Consider the following 27,651-nt stretch of genomic DNA (forward strand, 5'->3'; position numbering starts at 1 on the left):
TTTTTTCTTTTCTGTTGTGATTATTCCACAATGGGATCCTAGAGCCATAGATTTAGAACTGGAAGGGAACTCAGAGGTCATGAAACCCAACTCCCTTATTTTGCAGATGGGGAAACTGAGGCCCAGAGTTTAAACAACGTTCCCAGAGTCACACAGCTAGTAAGGAGAAAGTGCCATACCCTTGTCGGATATTATTATCCTTACTATTCTCCAATATAATATAATAATATAATAATTTGCTAACTTGGGGTTGAAGCTCCTTTTCTTTATAACAAAGGAAAAAAAAGTTAAGCAGTGCTGACCCATATAGCAATGAGGTCTGACAACTAAGGAATGATGATGCAACATTTTCCATCGGTCTCCCCCTTACCCCCCACCCCAGCCCCCGCCAAGATGAAATAATAAACACAAAGATTTCCATCGAAAAGAATGTCATGGGCCTCATAGATTGAAAAAGGGGGGGGATAGTTAACACCTTCTAGGCTACAACGCCTCCCCTCCCCGAACCCCCCAGAGATGGGCCGCCCAGAACTATTCTGTTTTGTATTGCACGCAGCATACACGTATCTAATCCATATGTAACAGGACGTGGATCGAGGCAGTGTGGAGGAGTAGATAGAGAGGAGGGTTCGAACTCAGCCTTTGCCACATTCCAGCAGTGTTGGCAAAGCGCTGAGCCGTGTTGTCTACGTCAGTGAAAGGAAAGGCGCGGTCCCTGTCCCCCCACGCTGAGGTAACAAGTATCCAGCCGTTCAGAACCCCTACTGTGATTTTAGCCCCACAGGTTGGCGTGTCAGTTTTTGCATTTTCGTTTTTCTCTGCTTGCATGCATGCATTTGGTATACGTTTTTGTGGAATGTTTCTCATAAAGGGGATTTGCAAAAGCAGGGTTTGAAAACATGGGGACTGAGTTTTGTTCCCGGAGAAAGAACCTTTTATTTCCCGTAGGAGGAGGACGACTTTGTTTTCCTCTGTCTGCCCTTAAAAAGTCGAGTCCCCTTAAATACTACTCCCCTCCCCTCTAGGAAAGAAGGTGTTAAATCCTAGGTGTTAAACGCGGTGGAGGAAAAAAGGTGCTGGTAGCGGTTACTCAGCCTGGGCTTGGGTTGGGAGGGAACGTTTTGGATTACTCCTTTTATCGTTCATGATTACCGGGGAATGGTGAGATGTTTGAGGATGCGCCCTGGAAAGAGGAGGATGGGGGGCACACGACGCTGCCCGAGGCTCCTTTCTCCAGCGCCCCGACGTGGGGTCAGGGCGGTGGAAGGAGTGGCCCCGGAACTCGAGGATCCCATCATAGCCGAGAGCTCCCCGGGAGCGCAGTCAGTACGGGACCCCAGAGGGGCAAGCAAAGTCAGAAGAAGGGGACACCTCTCCCAGACTCCTTACCAACCTCCCTGTCTCATCCCAAAATTCTGGGAAAGGGAGGAAGCTCTGTGGCTGGGTGGTGGAGACCCGGGGAGGAGGCGGAAGGGGGAGATTATGAAATGGTGTGGTTAGATTCCAGCTGGGGACTGTCAGTGCCTCGGCTGTGCACATGACCGATGGCTTTCCCCCAAAGAGACGGCCCATTCCTTTGCTATACTCTCCGAGGTTCAGCTCCATTGGGGACCTTCCATGGGCGGGAGAACAGCAGCCAGCCCGCAGAGATCGGCTTTTCATAGGGGAAGCACCCGAGGGGCCTGGTAGGGCAACGGAATGAGAAAGAAGGGAACCCAAAAGAGGAGGTCCCAAAAGATGAGCTCTGGCCACACGTTCTGCTTTATAAGATATCTGCTGTGGACGCCCTAAACCCAAGTTTAACTTCTGATTGCTGACCACAGGGGGAAAAATCATTGGAAAAAATCGGTGGCATAGAGCAGGAAAGATTAGTCCCTTTCTTGAAAAACTAGAGTCTAGGCATGGTTTGGACTTATAAATACACAGAGAGATGTAGTATTATGTGGTGGGGCTGAGGAGGAGAGAGACAAAGGGGGAGGGAGAGAGGGAGGGAAGAGGAAGGGAGAGAGGGAGGGGAGAGACAGAGAAAGAGAGAGAGAGAGAGAGAGAGAGAGAGAGAGAGAGAGAGAGAGAGAGAGAGAGAGAGAATCTGTGATTTCTTAATACATGGAACTCCCTGCTAAAGAATCTCTCTCCACCAAGGCAGCTAGGCACCCTCTGTGCAATTTAGAGTCTCAGAGAATTACTTAGGGGCAAGAGAAATTAAATGACTGGCCCAGGGTCACACAGCCAGAATGAGTACAAGGTGTCTCTTGAAACTAGGTCTTCTTGGTCTCCAGGCTGGCTCTCTATTCATTAAATCGGATTGATATTATATTCATTACATGGGTAGTGAAAGATGAAGATGGTGATGATGAAGAAGCTAGTATTTATAAAGTTCCTCAAGGTTTGCAAAGTACTTCCAAATATCCTATTTTATCTTCACAAAGACCCTCAGAAGTAGATGTTATTAGTTTCCATTTTGCAGGCGAGGAAACTGAGGCCAAGTGAGGTTAAAGTGACTTGACCAGGTTCACAATGCCAGATTTTGAACTCTGGTCTTCTAGATTCCAGGTCCAGTGTTCTATCCACTGCACCACCCATGATACAGAATATTAATTAAGAGTAGAGATGCTCTCAAAATATTATGTGTGTATATGCATATGCATATATTTACATATGTATGTCTCTATATAATATGTATATAATAGTGAAATGTTAACTTCAGAAATAACTAGTCTTGTGAGGATTAGGTAGTTGAAGCTGATATTTAGGAATATGTGCATGCAGATGTAGGGTAGTTGAGGGCAGACATGAGATATATAATCTATAATATATGTATGTATGCACGTCTGAATGTTCTTATACTTTTAATATGTGTCTTGGCATATGCACAATGGTATGCATTTGGCTTCATGGAATGTTTTTCAGCATGCCCATCATTGTGTGTGTAATGGGTACTTTTATCTGAGTCCATGATCTGTGTGTGTATATGTGTGTATGTTCTCATCAAGCTTTCCCTGGTCTTCTATAATCAAACAAGATCTGTGATATTTCTCTACCTATATCTATATATCTACATTATCTATCTTTCTCTCTATCTACATCTATATAAAACTTAGATGGGATTGGGGGGTAGAGAGTGTATTGAAACCCCAAAGGAAGAACTATTCAAGTAACAGTAAAACACAATCATGAAAAGATACCTTCCTCCTGCCTCCGTAACTGCCACAAAACAAACCAGCAGCTGTTTGACTTTAGAAACTGACTGTGGCTGAAGCCATGCAGGACAAAAGCCCCAAAGGTGTTCTTTTCTCCAGTATTAAAGTTTGTGAGTAATATTAAGATTATGCTTTTAATGTGCACTGTGCAAAGGGTCCTTCCCGTTTCTCCCCCATCCTCACCCCTTTTCCAGTCTAACCACATATAGCACATTCTTATCCTCGAAGTCTGTCTGTATGTAAACACAGATCCTGTATGGTACTCCGTGTTCTCAAGCCTGCCTTCCTTTAACTACACCTGGAAAGCAGACTCTTTAATTCTTGGCTCTCTTCTATTTCCTGCTGCCCGCCCCCTCACCCCACAACTAATAGTGTCTAACGAGACAGTAAGTTAAACTACATGGACTGGTCAGTGACTGACCAACTAATTAGTACCACGTTCAAAAACCCTCAGACTGATAGTGGGGTATAGTCCCTTAAACCCTGCTTTAGACATAAGACACACCCATTACTTGTAAGCCCATGAAAAGTCTGTAATTAAAGTCACATCACAGCAGTTGAAAAAAATCAATCCCCTCCCCCCCAAAAAAAACCAAGCCCCCAACTACAATTTCATTACTAAAGGCAGTTGTGTATGTACAATAGAAGGTTAATTGCCTCTAGATTTGGAGGGCCTGAATTCTAATTCTGATCCACTAGTACTTGGATGACCTTGGGCAGGCCACGTCCCCAATCTGAATCTAGTTTCCTCTTTTGTAAAATCAGGTTGTTCCCAACTGAATGGTTTCCAAGATCCCTTGTAGCTTGAAGTTTAAGATCCTAGAGTAGGAAACTTATCTGTTATTCCCATTGGTAGAGATGGGCCAGCCCTATCTCAGTAGGACACTTTAACTCTTTAATAATAACAGTAACAATAACATTTAAATAGCATTACAAAGCTTAGAAAGCATCTTTCTCTCAACATTTGGGAACGCCTTTGTGTCTCTTTAATATTTATTGTTCTTATGTATACATTGTTGTCCTTCTGTAGAATGTAAGGCTCTTGAGGGCAATGATTGTTGGATTTTTGTGTTTGTAGCCCAAGTCTGGCACATAGTAGATCTTCCACAAAGGCTTATTAAAATTCTATTGACTTGAATTGAATTGACGTGCCTTATATCATAAATATATATACACACATTCATATATGTATATATACAAACACATTCACATATATACACACACATACACACATTCATATATACACATATATACATACATATACACACTCACATATGTACATATACATAAGTATATATTATATATACATATATACATGTTATATATATACTACTGGACTGAATTATCTATTTTTGTGTTTGTTTGCATTTGGGTGATTGGAGCCTATAAAAAATCCATATCTTAGTCCATATGGCAGATCCAACATAGTAAAGGGGAAAGCAGCTTTGATTTGGAGAGAGAGGTCCTGGGTTCAAATATTTACTGTGTTATTACCTACTTGTGTGACACTGAGTAAGTCATTACTTTGCCTCTCTGGACTTCAGTTTCCTGAGTTGAATAGACGAGACAATATTCAAGATCCTTTTCCCACTCCTACAGCCTTGAGTTCTTAACTTGGGGTATGTGAATGTGTTTTTAAAAAATATTTTGATAGCTGTATTTTAATTGGTTTCCTTTGCAATCCTATGTATTCTGTTTTAGGTATTTTAAAATACTATTCTGAGATGGGAGTCCATAGGCTTTATCAGATTGACCCACAAAAAGATGAAGAAACCTTGCTCTGAGCCAACCAACCTATCAAAAACCTTTGTTAAGGCACTACTGTGTGCCAGGCACAATGCTAGGCACTAGGGATGAACTACTCAGTCTCTTCCTCCTCTACTTGGGAGCACAGCTGGAACTGAGAAATAACATTTCCCCAGATGCTTTACAGCCTGAAAAGATATTTTAAAACCTGAATCTTCCCCTAGTGAGGCTGACTCTGAAGCGGGGTTTTGTAAGGTTTTCCCTAAGTTGTCAGAAGCTCTAGGCCAGAACCCAAGAAATATTTAGGTGTTAAAAAAGGTCATGTGGACGTTTCATTTCCTCGCTAGTCCAACAATGGCTGTGGTTGCCGAGCAGGTTTATTCCCCGCCTTATATTAACTTCCCTTGCAGTTGGCCAGGGCTTGCTCACTGCCTGAGTCGTTGGGTAACTGGTTCATATTTATTAGGTTTGAGTTTACTGGTAGGGATCAGGAAATGACTCCCTCCTCCCCATGTAGAGAAATAGTTAAGATTTTTTGTTCTCATGAGAATTCTTTTCAAAAGCAAGAGTTTGAAACAATTATTCTCATTAATTTTTACAACGTCTGCCTTGCCAGTTGGACATGGTATTTATATTTGTCCCCTTTCCTAGTCCCCAACCTGTGTTTTCTCCCTGGGATATCCGGTTTGGAGCTCATTTGAGGGGAGCTGTTTAGTATTGTGGGCAGGAGGGGCCTGTTCCAGTGGTATACTTGGCATGAATATGGACATTTGTAATGTTTAGATACATAAAAACATGTGCTGACATGCAGAAGATGCCAAGATATAACCAAGAATAGATCCCATTTATCCAGTTCATTAAGGTTTGAAAAGTTTTCCACATGCAGACCCAAAGAGGGACTGCTCTTGTCATCCTAATTTTGCTGATTAGGAAACTGAGACCCAGAGAGTTTAGGCTAAAGCAGATTTGACCAGTCATGAAATGAGTGCCTGAGATGAGATTCCAAACCAGGTTTTTCTACCTCCAAGTATAAAATATTACTCTTTATTGAGTCTCATTGTCTCTGAAAAGTCAGCAAGCATGGGAAGAAGCAGGGTGCCTGTGTAAGACAGAACTGTACTTTTTCCATATGTGAAAAACATTGGCAACATAAACGTGTGCATTTCATTTTTTCCATGTGTAATTGACATCTATCTATACACAGTGACCATATAGACACGCATGTATAGACATGTGGGTCTATATATGCATAGATGTGTATCTATATATACATATACATGTGTATATATACACATATATGTGTGCATACACACATATATCTTATAAGGTAAATATATGTGTGTATTTTGTATCTCTATCTATCTTTATCTATCTATCTATCTATCTATCTATCTATCTATCTATCTATCTATCTATCTATCTATGATCTGTCTGTCTTATAAGGTAAAAGGATGATTCACACACATATATCAATCATTCAACTAACCTGGGTTTATTAAGCATCTATTATATACCAAGTACTCTGCTAGGTGTGGGGATAGAAATACAGAGAATTAAACAATCTGTCCTTTCAAGGAAATTACATATATGTAACAGATTTAAAGTCTAATGAAAAGATAGGGAAAAGAAAAGAGAGGGAGAAGGAAGTCAGGAAAACATTAGCTGTGTGGCCATCATTCAAGCCACTTAACTTCATTGACCCTCAGTTTCCTCATCCATAAAATGGGTGTAGTAACAAAAATCAGTTATACTTCTCTCCTCACAGGGCTGTTGAAAGGCTCATGTAAGACAATAAATACTAAAGGCTTTGTAAACCTCAGAGTGCAATAGAAATTTCAGCTGGTGTTATGGTTTAGTGGATAGGGGAGTAAACAAATCCTACTTTTGATACTTACTAGCTGTATGACCCTGGACAAGTCACTTAACTTCTCTGGGCCTCAGTTTCTTTATCTGCAAAATGAGGGTGTTTGACTCCATGGTTCTTAAGTGACTTTCTAGCCCTAGAACTACAATCCTGTGATTGTAAGTGTAGAATCCTTGGTCTCCTGACTATGTCACTTGCTCCCCAAGCCAATTGACTTCTTTCTAGTTAAGTGATTTACTTAATTCTTTCCTGTGTAAAATAGCAGTGGTGGTGGTATATGGGAGAATTAGATGAGTTTTAAGACCCCTCCCAGTTCTACAGTCAGCGACACTTTTGTTAGTTTTAAATAGAGTTTGTCGCTTCAACAAGAGCCTTCCTTGGAAAAATGAATTCCTGGGATGTGAACCATATTTCACAGGATGGTGAAAGGCATCCTCTGGAGGTGGAAGGCATCTCAGCGGATCATCTAGCCAGGTAAGATCAGCAACATTAAGTGACTTGCCTGATGTCAGACAGGAAGGATTTGAACTGTCTTCTGCTTTCTTTAGGGTTCAGCTGAGGAAAGAGAAGTGTTTTTAGTGCATCTCCTTTGTAAGTGTCACAGGTGAAAATTTAGTTCCCAATGTTCTGCTTCAGTGATTTTCCAGTTCTTTGGGAATTCTTCATCTCCCAACTCCCTTCTTTTCCCTCCCTGATCCTAACTTTGTGAGTTTCTCCCCTTCCCTTCAATGATTTATGATCAATTAGTTTGAATTTCATTATGGAAAAAACATAAGTGGAAAAGGCAGTTTCTACTTGTCCTATGGACTTCAGAGCCCCTGAAAATAGACCTTTGGGCAGCTAGGTGATTTAGTGGATAGAGTGCTGGGCCTGGAGTCAGGATTACCGGCCTTCAAATCTGACCACAGATGTTAGCTGTGTGATCCTGGACAAGTCACTTAACTCTGTTTATCAGTTAAAATTCTCCCTCTGATCTTTAGTAGCAGTATGAGAGGTGGCTAGTGAGCTTCCGAATTTCTCACTTGTGAAAGTGGGGGTTGATCTCTCACAGGGTTGTTGTGAGCGATGTGAAATACTTTACTGTCAATGTTAGCTGATGGGGTTGTTTTTACTTTTGAGATGGCCATTTTAATGACTGTATGATTTGTCATAGATGTCATGTATGCCTTATTGTACACTCTGGGCATATACACACATTTGTGTATATGTGCATATGTATGTGTCTATTTGTATATATGCATGCATACACATGTGCATATGTGTTTATTTGCCTTTATTTGTATCCCCAACCCTTAGCACAGTGCCTGGCACATGCTTGACTGATTGACACTAAATTATTCTGTCTATCAGGCATGGGATAGATTTTATGTATGTGTTTACGTGTATATATGTATATACACATTGAAACAAATATATACATTGAAACAAATGTATATACATATATATGCATACGTGTCCAAATACACGCTTATAAAATCTATTCTGTGCCTGACAGGCAGTATGATGGAATGTCTGTCAGTCTGTTATTTCATTTATTTCTTAAGGGCTTACTATGTATCAGGCACTGTGCTAAGGGCCAGCGAGACCAAGCAAAGCAAATACATTGTCTCCATCCTCAAAGAGTTCCCATTCTAATGGGGGAGCCAACATGGAAACAGTGATGAACATAAGAAATGGACTGTATCAGGGTATGGTCTCTCAGAGGGAAGGCACTAACACTGGGGATGGTGGGAGGAGGAGAGACCTCTTATACAATGGGAAATCTGAGTTGAAACTTAAAGGAAGTTGGGTTCAAATCTTGCTTCTGATACTGTGTATGAACCTGGGCCATTCACTTCACCTTGAAGTGATCAAGGGAACTCACTATGATTATCAGTGGTGCAGTGAATAAAAATGCTGCTTCGGGGGAGAGTAGATTTGGTTTTTACTTCTGTCTGTCGCTATATCTTTGGGCAAATCATCTGATTTTTCTGAGCCTCAGTTTCCTTATCTATAAAATGAGGGAGTTGGACTGGGTCTCTAAGATTCTTTCTGACTCTGGACCCATGATTCTATGATTCTGCCTAAAATCTGTCTGAGAAAGCTTCAATGTAGACTGTGGGAACTGGCTCCTTGTTGCTTTCCTGGGATTCTCGAAGCAGCTTTGGGAGAGACCATTTCCTTTTCTTGGAAACCTAGCTTAGCCCTTTATTATCCGCTGTTGTAGTGAAGATTGCCACACTGTGGGATGGGGAGTGAACATGTCAACGAGTTAGATTAATAAAAAAAAAAAATCAAGTGTGGGGGCCTCTATTGTGTCTGAAATACCCAATGTCATCGAACCGAGCTGGAAGGATGCAAAGGATATGCATTCAATTAACAGAAAACAAATCCAGGCTCCCTCTGGCCACTCCCCCTTTGAAATGAAGTCTGACCGTAGACATTTTTGAAAGCATTCACGACAATAAAGCTGAGGGCCTCGTTGACGTGATTGGCTTAATTTGCTTTGCCTCTGCCAGCACTTGAATTTCCATGGTGCCTGTTAGCTCATGTTATGGAGTGACTGTAGCAATCTACTACAGACTCATTCTGTTCCCCTCCTCCAGATCACCCAGTTAAAGATCGAGAACAATCCTTTTGCCAAAGGATTCCGGGGAAGTGATGATATGGAGCTGCACAGAATGTCAAGAATGCAAAGGTAAAAAAAGAAATTAAATATTTTAACTCTCTCTTTCCTAACCCTGAACCAAATCTGAAACGGAAACAGAAATTCTGGGTTTCTTAGTACCATCCTTTCGGTCCTCCTGGAAGCCTTCATATCACAAGAGATAGATAGCAACTATTTTAATTCTGTATCCTGATAATTGGCCCTTTGGGGTTCTTAGGTTTCTAGGTGAGAATCAAGCACAGGTGAGGGGAATCTGTGGCCTTAAATACCTTCTAGGTCCTTAAGTGTGGCCTCTTGACTGAATCCAAATTTTACACAACAAAATTAGATTCGGTCAAGAGGCCGCACTTAAGGACCTTGGAGGCCACATGTAGCCTTAAGGCTGAAAGTTCCTCACCCCTGATCTAGCAGGCAAGTTGAAACATCTCCCATCCTGCCTTGTAGGCCTTTTCCATCTGCTCTTTGAGCTGCCCCAGCACCTTGTTCAATCTGGAGCTTGGTAGAGGCCTTGCTGCCTTCCTTCCCATCGGTCACAGTTGATGAACGTTCTCTTTTTGGCACCAGCTCTGGCAAATGAAAGGAAAGTTATTGACTTGATTTCCTGGGGGTGAAGTAAAGACAAAGTTGATGCCATACGGTGTCCAGGACTCAGGGGAATTGGGAGCTGGTGCTAAAAATTGCTTGATATTCTTACATATCCTGTGGTCACAGTTGCTGATATGATGGATAGAAGGGACTGTACCAAATATATATGGTGGGAATTTGGTCTGGTGGAAAAGGACCATGTAAACAAGGCCATTTTGCTGAAGGTTTTCTGCCTCTATTTCATTCCAAAAGAACTTACCAGATGGCAAAGGGATTATAAATATATCTTTTGCCTTTTTACAAAGAATTTGTGTTCTTCCCTTTTTTTCTTTCAAAATCAAGAAAAGATGGATGAGATTGAGTTCTAGACATCTTTTTGAGAAGAGAGAAAAATGACATCATGTCTGTTTTCTAGTGAAGGAGAAAACAAGGGTAAGGGAGATGTAGAAAGAGAGATGGATAGGAATAGTGGAGGTAGAGAGAGAGAGAGGGAGGGAGAGAGAGAAAGAGAAGGAGAGGAAGAGAGAGAGAGAGGGAGGCAGAGAGAGGGAGAGAGAGGAAGAGGGAGAGAGGGAGAGAGAGGGAGAGGAAGAGAGAGAGAGAGAGGGAGGCAGAGAGAGGGAGAGAGAAGAAGAGGGAGAGAGAGGGAGAGAGAGAGAGAGGAGCAAGCTTTGTGATTTTACAAAGGCTTATTAAATTCAATGAGGAGGGATTTTCTCCACCCCACCTAAATATCATCTTTTCCTTGGAGAAGCAATGTGGTTTGTAGCTCAGGAATCAGAAAGTAATTGTGAATCAGAAAAAGCTGGCTCTGAATTTGGCTTCTGATGCTAACAGTATGACCCTGGGCAAGTTATTTAATCTATATGAATTTTATTTTCCTCCTCTGTAAAATAAGTGTAATAATATCTTTCCTCAGAGGTTTGTTGTGCAGGTCAAATGAGATAAATCATGTAAGGTGCTTCAAATCCTTAAGCCTGCTTTATAAATGCTAGCTATCACCCTTATCTTGGGGATTTTAGATTTCTTCCTTCCTTCCTTTCTTCCTTCCTTCCTTCCTTCCTTCCTTCCTTCCTTCCTTCCTTCCTTCCTTCCTTCCTTCCTTCCTTCCTTCCTTCCTCCCTTTCTTTGTAAAAGAGAGGCCAAATCATGATTGGCCTACCAATTTGGGGACCTCTGGAATGGTTGATTAATAAGGTCTCCATTTCGTTACACAACATAACCAATAATGAAGGAAATTGGAGCTCCATTAAGAGAGGCCTGACCCCCCCCCAGGAACCTGGGAGGTGGCAGCTGCTCTGTTCTCCACCTGCTCAAATCCCACCTGCAAGACTTTGTATCACTCTGGGCCACCACACTTTGGAAAGGCTATTGATAAGCTAGAGTAAACAGGGTAATGAAGGTCCTAGTCAGAGGAAATGGGGAATCTTAACCTGGAAAAGAGGACTGAGTAGGGGATATGTCTTGGAGTATTTGAAGGGTGGTCACATGAAAATCTGAGCATGTTGTGTTTGGTCCTAAAGGGCAGAATCAGGATCAATGGGTGAAAGTGATCCCATCACTGTGTGTGACCTCAGGGTTTCAGTTTTCTAATCTGTAAAAGTTAGGGGTTGAACCAGACTACTAGGATCTGTTCTAGCTCTAGATCTAGTCTCCTAAGCTGCATAGAGGCAAAGTTTGGCTTGATGAAAGGAAAAGCTTATCAAAGTAGAAGTCCCAGCCTTGTGAGACCATGGGGTCATAGGTGTCAACCTGAAAGGGACATCAGAGGTCATCTAATCCATTTTTGAGGAAAATGGAGTTTCAATGACTTGCCTGAGATCATGGAAGTAATAAGTAGTAAAGTCAGGATTTGAACGCTGGCTTTTCAATTCCAGAGCTAGGATTCCTTCCAATGGACCACACTGTAAGTTGCTTCCAGGGCACCTGAGTGGCACAGTAGATAGAGCATTGGGCTTGGAATCAGGAAGACTCATCTTTATCAGTTCAAATCTGGCCTCAGACATTTACTAGCTGTGTGAGCCTGGGCAAGTCACTTCACCCTGTTTGCCTCAGTTTCCGTATCTGTAAAAATGAGCTAGAGAAGGACATGGCAAACCACGCCAGTATCTTTGCCAAGAAAACCCCAAAAGAAGGTCACAAAGAGTCATGCCTGAAACGCCAAACAATAACTATAAAAGCTGCTTCTTATCCTACCCTCCAGAGGCTAGATGTTCACTTGCTAATAATGTTGTCGAGGGGATTTATGTTCATGGACAAGTTGGACTTGATGGCTCCTGCTGGTGACCCTGCTACCTCTGAGATCTTACGATTTGGTGAAACTCACTCTGGAATGTGTTGATTTTTTAGAGAGCTATTGTTATCTGACAGAGGTATTCTTTGGAGAGACAGAGTGGGTAATGAATAGAGAACTTTCTTTAATTTCTTTTATTACTTTTCTTCTTGGGGGGGAGCAATTGGAGTTAAGTGACTTGCCCAAGGTCACACAGCTAGTAAGTATCTGAGGTCAGATTTGAACTCAGAGCCTACTGACTCCAGGGTTTTATCTACTATGCTACAGCTTCCATTTAACTAACTCTAAAGCCACAAAAACCTACCCTTGAATCCCCCCTCAATGGCTCTGTGACCTGGTTTGTCACTTAACCTCCGAGGGTTGTAGGCCACTCTGACTGTGGTGTCTATTTACATTGGTAGAGGGATTTTCCTGCATCAATGAAATCACAGGAGTAGTTCCTATCCTATTGTTTGTCATGGTTTAAAACTGGATCCTGGGTTGCTGGTCAGAGAGGGTCTTCCTTCTGCCAGTGTGACTGGAACACAATCTCATCTTCAAGTAGAGATGGTGAATCATTTGCTCTCCAAGGCTCAGAGGACTGACTTGTTCCTGTTAGGCTGAGCAAAATTCCATTCTGGTCGGCAGTTATTTTTACAGTCCCCGTCACCATAGTGAGTAAGCCTTTACCAAACAAAATCCCGTTCCTAGTTTGGGAGGGAGAGAAGAGTGATCTGTGAGGGTCCCTCTTGTCATGGCTGGGGATAGGGTGGAGGCAGATCATGTTACCCCCCTCCTTTCCTCCAACCTCCCCCCACTCACTTTTCCCACCAACATGACTGTGTACTATGGTGAGGAGGGGTGATTGGAAGCAGGTCCAGGGGGATGAAAGTGAGGGAAGAGGGGCAGTGTGAGGTGATGGAGGGATGGTAGGATGTGGAATGTGAATACCTGGGTTTAATGCCCAGAACTGTTCTTATTTCATATGTACCCTTCACTTCACCCAATAACATGTAAGCTCTTGGAGGACAGGGCATACACACACACACACACACACACACACATACACACACAAATACACACACACGTATATGTATATACATGTATATATAGATATAGACAGATACAGATAGAGAGAGATAGCTATAGACAGACTTATAGATAGATACAGATAAAGATAGATGGAGATAGACATAGATAGACAGTCAGAAAAATAGATAGCTATAGACAGACAGGATGGTACAGCATTCAAGTGCTTTGAATCTAGAAGTCAGAGGACCTAGGTTCAAGTCTTACCCCTGATGCTTACCATCTATGTGCCTGTGGGGAAGTCATTTAACTGCTTTGTGCCTCAGTTTCCTCATCCGTAAAACAAGAAGTTTGAACTGAGATGGGCTCCAAGGTACCTTCCACCTCTAGTTCTGAGAACCTATGACCTTGGTCAAGTCACCTAGCTTCTCTGTGCCTCAGTTTCCTCATCTATAAAATGGGAAGTTTGGGCTGAGATGGGCTGTGAGGTCCCCTCCAAGTCTAGATCCTATGATTGTTTCATTCTTGTCTTTGTATTCCAAGCATAGTGTTAGTTGGTCCTTAAGTCATGAATGACCTTAGGAAAGTCATTTCCTACGATTGCAGAATCTAAGGATTGGAAAGGGCATTTAGTCCAGCCCACTCCTTTCTCCAAATAACTAATACTCCCCCTTCTCAGCCTCAATTTCTTCACCTGCAAAATAAGGAGGTCAAGCTAGGTTGTCTAGAAAGTTTCAGACTTTAATAAGTTTAGGTAAGAGAACCACTGTTGCCTGAGTTATCTGAATCTGACCTCACTAGGATATAAGCTTCCTGAGGGCAGGAACTGTGTGGATTTTGGTTTTTTTTGGTTTTATCTTTGTAGCCTCAAAACAGTACCTTACATGCAATAGCAGGTATTGGATGGATTCTGTTTTTAAGTGGGATACAGTGGAAGGAGCACTGACTTTTCGGTTGGAAGATCTGGGTTCTGATATCACCTATGACTTTTATTTGCAGTGTGATCTTGAACAAGTCTCTTCCCTTTTCTGGACCTCAGTTTTCTAATCTGTAAAATGGAGGGGAAATTGGATTAGATTGCCTTCTAAGGTAGCTTTAAAGTCTAAGTCTATGAACAGTCCAGTTGCCTTGGGCATCCTGACCATCCCAAGAGCTCATAAAATACAGAGACTTGGTTTTGACCCCATCTGGGGCTAAGGACCAGTGAGGGGGGAGGGGAGGAAGGAGAAAAGACAACAGGAAGTCCCAAGTGAAAAGTCCCTGAGTCTTTGATTCCACAGTGTCCATGTTAAGAATTGTATAAGAGAAGCACAAAGCTGGACCAATCCTTGGACCCAAGTACTGACACTTCCCTCTGCTTTTGGTGCTCCAGCTCTCCCATTCTACCGACCACAGGTTCCCTCCATTCCTAGTTTCAGTGTCTCTACAGATGACTTGTAGCCAGGAGCTTGGCTGGACAATAGAAATGCAGAAGCAGTGACCATAGTGGAGTCATTTTGGAGCTGGCCTCTCAGAAGCTCTCTGGCTTGTGAAAAACTGTCCCTCACACAGGCCAGTTCATAGGCTTAGAGCTGGAATGAGTCCAATTCAACCCTCATTTTACAGATGAGGAACCTGAGGCCCAGAGAGGTTAAGTGATCACACAGCTAATGTCAGAAGAGAGATTTGACTCATGGCCCTTCGTCTGGGTCTGGAGTCAGTGCTTAACACAGTGCCTAGCACATGGTAGGAGTCTAATCAGTGTTTACTAATGCCTGCAGAATGTGTTTGAGGTGGGATTTGAGCTCATATCTCCCTGATTCCATGTCCAGTGTCCTATTCATTACTTCACAAATACCTCTGCTATTACTGTAGTCTTTGGGTCCTAAAGGTAGCGGAAACAAATGGTCATCCCCAAGTTACCTCAGCTCAGAATTCTCTCAGCAGTGATAGTTTCTTGAGATCAAGGAGATCACATGGAGGTGTCAGGTATAGACATGGCTTTGGGGAGGCTTGCAATGATAATGGCCAGGGTTCCAAAGATGAACACTTGTCAATGGACAAGACTGCATTTTTCCCTGCTATATAGACCAAGGGTCAGTGGGAGAAGTGAAGAAGGTATGGTTTCTCCAATGGTAGAATCAGACATTTTGAACTGGAAGGGGTCTCAGAGGACATCGGAGTCAACCTGTGCATCTTCTAAACAAACAAACCCAGAGAAGTGATAAAGCTTGTCCAAGGTCATAGATGCAGAAGATGGCAGAGAATCAGGTCCTCCTCCAACTCCCCACTGTAGCATACTGCCTCCAATCCAGTGCCCAGTATAAGAGAGCCTAGGGGAAGGGCCCAAAGCCAGGTCTAGATTTGCCCATATGGATTATTTGTGGCTTGTGGTGTTTTTTTCCATAGCAATCCCCCCCCCCCCCATTACCCAGAATACTTCTGGGAACTCCTTCCCCACAAGCACGGACACATCTGGTGTATGCTTATGAGAAACAGATTGGTTTTCCTATTATACCAAGTCAAGCATACTTAGGAAGGTAAAGCCTCCCGGTACCTCCTCCTTTCCCACCTCCCCCAACCCCAGCCATTAGGAAGGAGTTTGTGGAACATCCTTTACGTAGCCTTATTTATGTTTCCCCTTCTCCCTTCTCTTCATAGATTAGCAAGACTTGGGGACCTCCTGGGGTCTCTCAGAATCCTCAGCTTCCTTCAAGGCTCATCTCCACTGGCACCTCCTATAGGAAACCTTTCCTGATTCCCTCCCTTTCTCCTCCTCCTCCTCCTCCTCTCATATATTTACTCATCTCTTTGCCTGTTGTACACTTCTTTTCCCATAGAAAGGCAGCTCCTTCAGGGCATAGCCTGTCTGGTCTTTCTGTCCCCCTATCATCTGGCACAGGATGGGAGACGCTGAATATGTACTTATTGGCTGATTGGTTAAGAACAAACACTTGTGGTTTTATTTTAATTTTTGGATCCATATGTTGCCAGCATTTGGTGGAGTAGATCATTTGGGGAAACCCATCCATTCCAGAGGTCAGTCCCCTTCTCCTAGTTTTTTCTTCCTTTTCCCTTCTCTCCCCATCTTCTACCCTCTCCCCTCCTTCCATTCCCATTCTTCACCTTCCTTCTCCTTCCCTTCTTCTCTGTTTCCCTTTCTTCCCTCTTCTCTTTTCCCTTCCCTTTTCTCCCCTTCTTTTTTCCTCTCTTCCAAGCATCTCTTTTTTTATTTATTTAACTTTTAACATTCATTTTCACAAAATTTTGGGTTACAAATTTTCTCCCCTTTTATCCCCTCCCCCCCGCAAGCCCAAGCATTCTAATTGCCCCTGTGACCAATCTGCTCTCTCTTCTATCATCCCTCTCTGCCCTTGTCTCCGTCTTCTCTTTTGTCCTGTAGGGCCAGATAGCTTTCTTTACCCCTTTACCTGTATTTCTTATTTCCTAGTGGTAAGACCAAGCACCTCTTGAGAGAGTATTGGGCACTGAGTTCGGGGCTAAAACTTTGCCTCTGTCAATAACTGGCTTGGGCCACTCCCTTCTGTTCCCTGAGCCTAGTTACCTCACCTTTAAGGTAGGGGTCTCAGTACTTGTTCCTCTTACTTCACTGGGTTTGAGTCAGGTGATGAAGCTACATCAGATGCTTAGGAATCCTTCAGGTGCTATATAATGGTAGCCATTAATGATACTAATTCTTACCAATAAGATTTAGAGCTAGCAGAGACCGTATCATCCAACCCCCTCAGTTTATGGAAGGGGAAACTGAGGCCCAGAATGGAAAAGTGACTTGTCCAAAGTCACACCAGTAGTAAGGGAGGGAGTCAAGGTTAGAGAACCCAGTAAGAAAGAGTGTAGTTCCCTTACATCAGACTGTCTCATGTCTCCTGTTAAAAAGAAAAAAAAAAAGAAAAAAGTCAACATATTGTCTGTAGCTCTCTCTCTGCCTCCAGAGGAATTCTAGATCAAAATGAACTGGCCTTTCATCATAGGAAATATTTATTGAATATCAATAGTGTGCTAGCAAGTACAGCCTGTGTTGGAAAAGAAAAAGCAGCCAGGATTTTATATGTACACATACACACAAATACATTCATTTATATATAAATATATGTAATATATTAATACTTATATATGTATATACACCCACATATCCATTTATACATGAATATATACATGCAAACACACATTTATTTATATATAAACAGATAATATATTTTCATATGCATATATGCTCACATACATTTATATGTAAATGTCTAATATTTCCATATATACTCTCTCTCTCTCTCCATATACATATTCTTCTTAGAACGTATCAGTCCCTTGTCACTAATAAACAATGTAACAAGGAAGTACATTTAAGCCAAGCAATTCTACGCATTGGCCTTGTTTGACAATGTACATACCCCATTTCACACGTGTAGTCCACCACCTTTGTCATTAGACTTGGGAGAACCCAGAGTTCAAAGTAAGTCGGTTCCTTGGTCGATTCCTCTTGTAGAAGTGGGAGTTCATTAGAGAGGTGGCCTGGTCTTTCTTACTTCTCCCATCATCCCCACTCTTAATGGGTGGGTTGGAGATGTCTTTAGTACAAGTTGATTCCTGGAGCTGGAATGCCTGCCTTGGCTAGTGGCAACTCTGAACCACAGAGGAGATAAGATGGTGTTTGGGGCTCTGTCTCTTCCCAGCTGGGGCAAGCTCAGTCACGTATGCCCAGGTAGCTTGATGTGTCCCTCTAGGATAATAAGACGTTGTGTGTCCTTTCATCTGTCTTTGCTGCAAAGGCTGGAGTCATGAGTGGAACCTTAAAGTGAATTCATGTCTCTGAGCAGAAGGACATATTTTTCAGAGGGGTGGCCCCAAGATCACAGCTGCAGTTGAAATGCCCAAGACTCATGTCTCTGGGTACCTCAGCCTAACTCACTTTGTTGACACTGCCATGGATCTCATTTGATTGAATGAGGCCTTCTGTCACAGTATTTTCTGTGGGGGAATGCAGACCTACTCGATAAGTGGCTGGTCCATAGAGTGCTGGTCTTGGAAAGTCTGTTCTCTGTTCTTGTCCTTATATCCTGGTCTGAAAAGTGAAGATATTGGTTTCTAAGGCCATGGAGCTTCCACTGGTGATGTTCTCTGTTCTAAGGCCCCTCCGTGCTCTGACATTCCCTGTTCTAAGGCCCTCTCCTGTTCTAATACTCTCTGCTTTAAGATTTGCTTGCATCCTGACATGGACATTATAAGATTCCTCCAAGCTCTGATATTCCACATTTTAGAGTGCTTCCTAGCTCTGAAAGCCTGATTTCTTTAAGCTCTGGTCTTCTGTGTCCTAAGGTTACATCAGTCCCAGCTCTGACATGACTAGGCCCCTTCTGGCTCAAATATTTGAGAATGCTTCCCAGCTCTGATATTTTATAATTCTATCTTACAGAAATAAGAATTCCAAGCCCAATGTTGGGATGATATTTGGGGATGATCATGGGGGGCACAGCAGAGAGTGACCTCTGGGTACCCTTCAGATCATACCATGGGAGAGGTAGGCCCAGTTCTAACTTGGATTCTAGTTTGGGGCCTTGCTGTGTGATGGGGGAAATGAATATAACCTCCCATACTCTTGTTTTCTTAACTGCTCAAAGTGGGGCAGACAAATCTTAATGACTGTTAATCCATCTCCCCATGTTATTGGCCAGAATTGAGTAGTAAAAGCAATGGTAAATCACTTTGTGAAAATAAAGGCTCATGTGATTATTTATTATTTACATGGGACCAAATCCCTGACTTGGGATTCCCTTTGCCAGCCCCACCTGCTGGGTATACATACTGAATGAGAATAACCTCCCTAATGTATTAGAAGTTAATAACGTGGGTAGGGATCATGAGGTGCCTTAGAGGCAGCTCCCCCCACCTTAAAAAATTACTGAATAAATGGCTAGTGAGAGGACTCCCTTGATTGGCTAGAATGGGATTTTATGGTCTCTTGGTTCACCCCAACTGGCTTCTCTATTAGCTTGGAAAACCCTGCCAAGCACTGGGTAAGGTAATTGCCAGGGGGAGACTAGCCAGGACCCTGCCACCTGCTGCCATGAATAGCCAATTCAGGCGCTGTGGTCTAAACAGTGAAGCTGGATCCTTCGTTAGCAGGCAGGCCAGGCAGGCTGTAGGGCTGGGGGTTTCAATATTCCCTTGTAAGGTTTTACAACCTCGAACCCTGGCAACAATGGCGGCATTCACTGAGCTCACTCATGCAAGACAAAATGCAGAAAGGGGGCCAAGTCCACAAGCCCTGCTTAAGGTGAGCAGAGGGCATCTCATGGGCTTGAGCCTGGGCCAGGAGTTAGATTCTTGGCCCCTAGACTGAGCTGAATCTCTGCATTGTGTGGTGTCAGTGTTATGGGGAACCCAACCAGCATGTAGTAATAGCAGCCAAAGCAATTCTTGGGCTTTATATTGACTGGGGATCTCCAACCAGTCAGTCTTCACTTTTTTTGGTAGAATTTCATTCATTCATCAATAACAACTGACATTTTCAATAGTACTTTGTATATATTATCTCACTTGAAACATGACACCCCATCTCTTCTTGCTCAGTCTTTGCACAGGCTATACCCCTTGCCTGGAACACAATCCCTCCTTGCCTCCATGTATTGGGATTCTGAGCTTCTTCTGATGCTCAACTCAGTTGGCATCTCTTGCAAAAAACCTATGCTGATCTTCCCACCTCTCCCCCCCACAATAAAATTCTTCTATGTACTGTTAGGGTATTATCTTTTCTGACAGAATATGAGTTTCTTGAGGGCAGGGATAGTCTCATTTTTGTCTTTGTAGCCTCACTTGTGCCAGGTCACAATGTCTAACACATAGTAGGTGTTTAATAGCTGCAGCTAGGTGGCACAGTAGATAGAGTGCTAGACCTGGAGTCAGGAAGACTTATCTTTCTGAGTTTATATCTGGCCTTAGATACTCGGTACCTAGTTTGTGATCCAGTGCAAGTTACTTAACCCTGTTTGGCTCAGTTTCTTTATTTGTAAAGTGAGCTGGAGAAGGAAATGGCAAATCACTCCAGTATCTTTGTCAAGAAAACCCCAAATGTGGTCGTGAAGAGTCATACACAACTGAAACAATAACAATAACAAAAAGTGCTTAATAAATGCTGATTTATAGAATCCCAACATATCCCCAGTGGGTAGGTGCTACAGATATTAGCCTTGTGTTACAGATGTGTCTCAGAGATTTTAAGTCATTTCAGGCCCAACAGGTTGTAGTCACCATACCATGTTCCTTCTCTGCCTAGTTCCTTGAAATGGTGTCCATAAGAGGATAGCCAGAATGATGAAGAGCCTTGCCTTCAAGTCATGAGGATTAGTTGAAGGAAGTGGAGATTTTTAGCCTGGAGAAGAGGAAACTTGGAGTCACAGGAGAGCTCTTAAATTTTCTGAAAGGCTGTAATGTGAAAGGGCTGTTCGATTTGTCTTGGTTGGTCTGGGAAGGTAGAAACAGGAATAATGGACAGAATTTACAAAGAGGAAGACAGGTTAATATCCACAGGGAAAACAGAAAAACAAACAAACAATTTAGCAACAACAAAACTAAACCAACTTCCCACCAACTAGCTGGCCCCAAATGGAATGAGATAACTTGAGAAGTGATGAGTTCTTCCTTCTTGGAAGCCTCCAAGCAGAGGCTTGACAACCACCTTTGCAGATGCGTTATAATGGGGATTCCTTTTGTATATGAATGAGTTGGACTAGATGGCCACTCAGGACCTTTCCAACTCTCAAATTCTTTGATTCTGTAATTGGTGAAAATTGATCCTGACCAGGTTGCTCACTAAGTCACACAAAGGTTGTTTTTTTTTCTCCCCCTAATATATCCACTTCTCCATGGCTGTATCCAAGAGTGACTGAAAAATTTTGGGGTACCAATGTTTGGTCCTTCTTATCAAAAATGATGTTGACCAGTGTCCAACAATCAATCAATAATCATTGTTGTTTGGTCACATCTGACTCTTTGTGACTCCATTGGGGGTTTTCTTGGCAAAGATACTAGAATGCTTTGCCATTTCCTTTTCCAGCTCATTTTACAGATGAGGAAACTGAGGCAAACAGAGACTACTGACTTGCCCAAGGGCACACAGCTAGTCAGTGCCTGAGGTCCTATTTAAACTTGAGAAAATTAATCTTTCTGACTCCAGGCCAAGGGACTAAGCACCTACTGTGCTGCTTAGTACCAGACACAAATAGAAATGAATCCCTCCTGATCACATACTGACTTAGAAAATCACAACTTAACATTATCTAGGTTGTGTTATATTCTTTTTTGTTTTGTTAAACATTTCCCAATTACATTTTAATCTAGTTTCGGTCTCACTCTGGAGCTGTCTGCTGTAGATAACCTTTGCCCTGCCCTGTACAAAAACAAAACAAAACAAAACAAAACAAAACAAAACATGTACACTTCTTTTGTTTAAAAAAGACCCTTTCTATTTTCACCCTGTTTTGTGTTGTGTAGATTAGGTCTCTGCTAGAGGCTCTCCCCTGCCATGTACATCCTTCTGCTTCCATTCTGATGTCTCTAAATTGAAGTTGTTATTAGCACTGTCACATTCCAGCCCAGATAAGAGCCTCAAAGATCTAATGAATCAACAAACATTTATTAAGCACCTACTGTTCCAGGCATTGTGCTAAACTTTGGCATTGTAAAGAAAGGCAAAAACAGTTCCCATCCTTAAGGAGGTCACATCCAAATGGGGGACAGAGGCAACATGTAAATAAATAGATTCATACTAGTCACATGCAGAATTGGTGGAATAAAAGGAATGGTTCTAGAAGCTAGGGGATGCCAGTGTAGCCAAATCATTGAGTGTGTGGAAGGGAGTAACAGACAAGAATTCCGGAGAAAGGGGACAAGTTGTGAAAAGCTTAACATGTGAGGTGGTGTTGGGAAGACAATTGGAGTTCCTTGGAAAGAGGTACTATGTAAGGATGGAGTGGTTATTCTAAACAATCGCCATTATGCTTAGGGGAATGCTAATAATCAAAAACAGGATTTGGTCTTTGCAGAATATAATTTTGGCACTTGGCAATATTACCTTGCACTTTGAGAATTCTATTAGGTCTGCTGATATAGTCCCTTGTAAAATCTGGGGGCCAACATTTTCAGGCCATTTTCCCTTAATTAAAAAAAATAAACATCTCAATATTAAAAAAGAAAGGAAGCCCCCACCCCCATCTCCCATCGGTTCTTCTGGAATGCTGACAGCGTGTACTCTGGGATGAAGTAGGCCGAATGCAATTGCCATCTCGCTTCATTGACTCTTACATGTGAGGGAGAAGAAAAGGGAGAGGGGGAGAGAGAGAGAAGAGAGAGTGAGAGAAGTTAAAGAGAGACAGCGACAGAGAGACAGAGAGAGAGAGAGAGAGAGAGAGAGAGAGGAAGGAGAGAGAGGAGAAAGACGGAGAGAGAGACAAAGAAGAGAGAGGAGAGAGAGAAAAAACAGAGAGAGAAAGAGAGAGAGAGAAAGAAGAGAAGGGAGGAGAGAGAGTGTTTGTAATTCAAACTGTGTAATGGAAAAAAATACAAAGTAGGAGTCAGAGGCACATTTGACTGAGGCCCATTAAACAAAATTCATTTCATTAAACCTTTTAGCCCTAAAGGGTGGTTCTTTTGGGAGTGGTTGTTGGTTAGGGTTTAATCACATAGTGGTAGAATGCATAGGGTTAAAAGCTGAAAGGATATTTCAGCAGGGAGTAGAAGGGCTGGAAGATACCTTAAAATAGAGCAGAGCAGGGTCTGAGAAAGAGGGGATGTCAGAGCTGGGAGGGGCCTTAGAACAGGGAATGTCAGAGCTGGGAGGGTCTTTAGATCACACCTAATCCACTCCCCTCATTTGACTGAGGAGGAGAACATTTTAGAGAAGGTAAATGACTCACTTAAGATAATGTAGGGTGTCGGCAGCAATTGGAATAACAGAACGTGGGCCTCTGCCTCCTAATCCTCTGAAATTTTGGAGGCTGGCTCCATGGAAGGAGATCCAATACTTTGCCAAAGGGCATCCTGGTCAGATGTGGATGAGAAAGAGTGGGCAGCTTCCATGAGAGATACCTTCTCTTTCAGAGACGGCTGCCAGAGGCTCAGCTTTTGGTCTTTTAGATCAGACTAACCTATCTGCTCTCCCCCTTTCCAAACTCCTCCTCCCCCTACTTAGAACCAGGAGGTGTCAGAGAACACATCTCCCCTGGATACTGGGGCTAGCTAGGAGTTCACAGAAGTAAAACCTGTAAAAGTTTGAGGGGCACAGGTGGGGCAACATGGTCCTGCTCAAAAAAGTCCCAGTTAGAGCTGGTTCCTCCCTCTGTCCAAATTTGAGAAAAGTAACTGTACAATAAATCAAGCGTTGTCTTACTTCACATAGTGGGGAGAGTGAGGAGATCCAAGTTCTGGTCCTTTCTCTTCATGGAATGTTGCGGGTGGTCCTGAACAAGTCCCTACCCTTTTTTGGTCCTCAGTATCCCCATCTGTAAAATGATGGCATTAGGCTGTTAGAGCTAGAAAGGACCTTAGAGATTATGATTGTATGTGTGAAGATATGGAATTCCTTAACCTGAGAAGTGGTGGGAAATGATAATAATTATTCAGCAGCCAGGGCAAGTCACCAAGTGGACAAACATTTAAGAGGTCATTGAGTATCAGGCACCGTGTTAGGTCCTGGTGATAAAAAGGAAAGAAAAAACAAACACACAGTCCTTGCCGTCAAGGAGCTCATGCAACATGCAAACCACTGTGGACAAGCAAGACACTTATAATAGCTAGAATTTAGATAGGTTTGCAAAGCAATTTACATGTGTAAGATCTTTTGGTCCTCCCCACAACTCTGGGAGGTAGATGATATTATTATCCCGGATTTTTGTTGTTGTTAAGTCATGTCTGACTCTTTGTAACCCCATTTGGGGTTTTCTTGGCGTGGTTTTTTTTCCTTCTCTAGTTCTTTTTACAGATTAAGAAACTGAGGGAAACAAGGTTAAGTGTCTTGGCCAGGATTGTGTAGCTAATTAGTATCTGAGGCTAGATTTGAAATCAGGGTTTCTTGTGCGGAGTAGAAAGCTGAATCAGTCACTCTCATGGCTGTGGGTAGACAACCCCCCCCCCCCCCAACTCACTGATGGATTTGAGACTCTTTGCTTACCTTCAAGCTGGTTTAGCCCATCTGCCTAGATCATTTTACCAAGGTCTGTGCATGCTATAGCTTCTTGGAACCACAGATGAGAGTTGGGTGAAGGTGGATACCAAAGGTGGATGAGCAGCCTTGAAAAGGACTCAGCAGCCCTCACCCTAGAGCTGCTAGTCCTTCCTGAACACCCCAAGCATGTGAAGACTTCCCTTCATGTGTTAGGAGGGTGAGAACAGTTTGCTCCAATGGCCAGCAAGGTGGCTGAAGCAGGTGCCGTCCAGTGCTACGAGCTTTGTCAGATATGAAAGATGCCAAGGTCGTCTACTGCATCCTGGGCCATCACCAGTCATCTTGATCTTTGTCCTGCCAATGGGCTTCAATGACTCTGGGAGAGAGAGTGAGGTTGATGACTTTGTACAACTCTATCTCACTTACATTCAACTGGCCCATGTGTCAAGACATCACCCCAAAGGACAAATAGCAAATAAGACCCCTCTCTATGATACATCATGCATATAGCTGTTCAGTTGGGAAGAAAGGGGAGGATCTAGGCTGTGATACAGACATTGTCTAAGTCACTTTTATTTTTTCACATTTTCAATATTTTCATCTCATATCTATGTATTTATATATAATATATTTATATTTTCTAGACCAAAGAGCAACATCTATTTTTAAAGTGAACCCAATATTTTAAACACACCTATGTTTTCCAGTAAAGAGTACCCAGTGGTTCCCAGAAGTACGGTGAGACAGAAGGTCACTGCCAACCACAGCCCTTTCAGTGGGGAGGCCAGAGTTCTCTCAGCCTCTTCCAACTTGGGGTCCCAATATCAGTGTGAGAATGGCGTCTCCAGTACCTCCCAGGATCTGCTGCCCCCTCCCAACCCATACCCGCTGTCCCAGGAGCATGGCCAGATTTACCATTGCACCAAGAGAAAAGGTAAGCCTTCTCTCCCCACCATCTTTCCTCCCCATTGTCTTCTCTCTCTTCTCTCCTTTCTCACTCCCACCTAATCCCATGATGCTCTATACCCCTTCTGGGTTCTCACCTCATCCATGTTGGAGAGTTTGGGGTAGATTTTTTAGTTACCATGAAGCCACAGGTTGGATGAAGATTTTGGCAATCAACAAGCATTTGTTAAACACCTACTGTATGCCAGCTGAGGATTAAAAAGGAAAAAAAAAACAATGAAATGAATACAAAGGCATCTGGTTACTAAAGTGTTATCTGGAAAATAGATTTTAGAGAGGTCATTGAATCTAATTTCCATGGGAGGAAACTGAGGTCCAGAGAAGGGAAATTATTTATCTGAGATCAGACCCTAGCTGACTTAGAACCTAGCTAGAACTCCAGTCATTTGACTCCTCTATTCCAGGGCTTTTTCCATGATGCAATATTGTCTAAAAAAACTGCTCCAGTCATGCCCAGACTGGAACTCATTTAGATGATATGGCTGTTTTGTGTGGCAAAGCATTCTGGGCTTGGACTCAGGAGTCCTAGTAATATCCCTGACATTTATTAACTGTGTGACCATGGGCATATCACTTACCCTTTCTGTTCCTGAAGCCACATTTTTAATAACACCTGTAGGACCACAGGGTTGTTGTGTGGATCAAATAGAACTTTTCAAACCTCAACGTATTATATAAATGTGAGCTTGTTTCTGTTGCTGTTAATATTATCATAAGTCTTGGGGATATTAAGTTTCATCCAGGTAGCCAGACCCAGGAATAAGGACCTGGTGTCTTGATTCTCTCCATAAAGTTTCCCTGGGCTGGTAGAGTGAGCTGGGCTGTACATGGATTGGAATCAAGAGGATCTGAGTTCAAATCCTCCTTCCTACTCTTCCTGTCTGTGTGACCATGGGAAAGTCACTTAAGTGATCAATTTAAAAGCTTTTATTAAGTATCTACTGTGTGAGGAGTTAGAAAGATAACAGGTAAAGTTCTCTAAGAGGTAGCTCTTTAGCTAGAAGACCTGGATCAGATAAAAAATATCCAATCAGGGGTGTGCTGGAGCCAGCTCAAACTGACTTGAGAGAGCCTATTGTTAAATTTTTAGTGTGAGCATTTACACCATAGAATTTGGCAAATGCTACATATAAGGGTTTGATTTATTGTTTTGTTGATTATCAAGATTTAAAGGAAGTAATAGAGAAAATGTTAAGAATTCAGGTTCACTTTAAAGTGTATCATGAATCCATTTTTTCCCCTCGAGAGCTGGTTGTTAAACATTTACCAGCACATTCCTGCTTTCAATCCAATCCACTCCAATTCAACAAATCATTAGCAGTTGCCCACTGTGTATTCAGTGCTGGGAAGTAGAAACACAACCTAATAAATGATCCCAGTCTTCAAGTAGTTTATATTCTAGGACCAAATAGTAGGTAATGGTTCTGTTCTATCATTCAGTCACATCCAACTCTTTGTGAGCCCTTGAACCATATTGTCTCTGGGTATTCTTGGCAAAGATACTGGAATGGTTTGACATTTCTTTCTCCAGTAGAGTGAGGCAAACAGAGGTTAAGGGACTTGCCCAGGGACACTCAGTGAATGAGTGTCTGAGGCTGGATTTGAACCCAGGTCTTCCTGATTTCAAGCCCAGCGCTCCATCCATTGAACATCTAGCTGCCTATATTACATAACAGATGTAAAAACTGAACTCAGGTCCCCTGACTACAGACCCAGGGTACTTCCCAATCTTACTTGCCTTCATTATCTCTATAACCAAAGTGAGCCATTTCCCCATCCATGTGAGAGAGCTACACAGCTGCTCAAATCCCTGCTGATTGTTTTCATGTTTTGTTTTGTTTTGAACTTCTTAACAAGTGGACTTTGGTTAAAGTGTGATTTTCGTCTTGGAATCCAGATTCTAGAGGAATCCATGTGTCCCTTCCCATCCCCTACCCTCTCTTTGGAAAGCCAGGTTTCTCTGACCCCTTATTCTGGGTCTGGGCTCCCTCAGATCAAGGCCTTGTTCCCAGACTTTCCCAGCTTACCTGATGCACATTTCAATGATCCAAGCTTCAAAAGCCTGAACAGTATCACTTGAAAGGGCCCTCTGGCAACGTTCCCAGCATATCTACTCTTGACACATGTACACAAACATTTCTGAATCTCCTTTTCCAGCGATTGGCTGAGTTGCTCTACGGACCAGGC

General features: G+C 42.7%; 1 protein-coding gene across 1 annotated transcript in view; it reads left to right on the forward strand.

Annotated features, from left to right (window-relative positions):
- Nucleotides 1-27,651, forward strand: part of TBX5 (T-box transcription factor 5) — a 60,331-nt gene that overhangs the window by 20,873 nt on the left and 11,807 nt on the right. Inside the window, 2 exon segments of the mRNA XM_072600346.1 lie at nt 9,396-9,487; nt 25,206-25,432. Of these exon segments, the coding sequence (XP_072456447.1) occupies nt 9,396-9,487; nt 25,206-25,432 (319 nt within the window).

Source organism: Notamacropus eugenii, chromosome 4 (genome assembly GCF_028372415.1).
Source record: "Notamacropus eugenii isolate mMacEug1 chromosome 4, mMacEug1.pri_v2, whole genome shotgun sequence".
Classification (NCBI taxonomy): Eukaryota; Metazoa; Chordata; class Mammalia; order Diprotodontia; family Macropodidae; genus Notamacropus; species Notamacropus eugenii.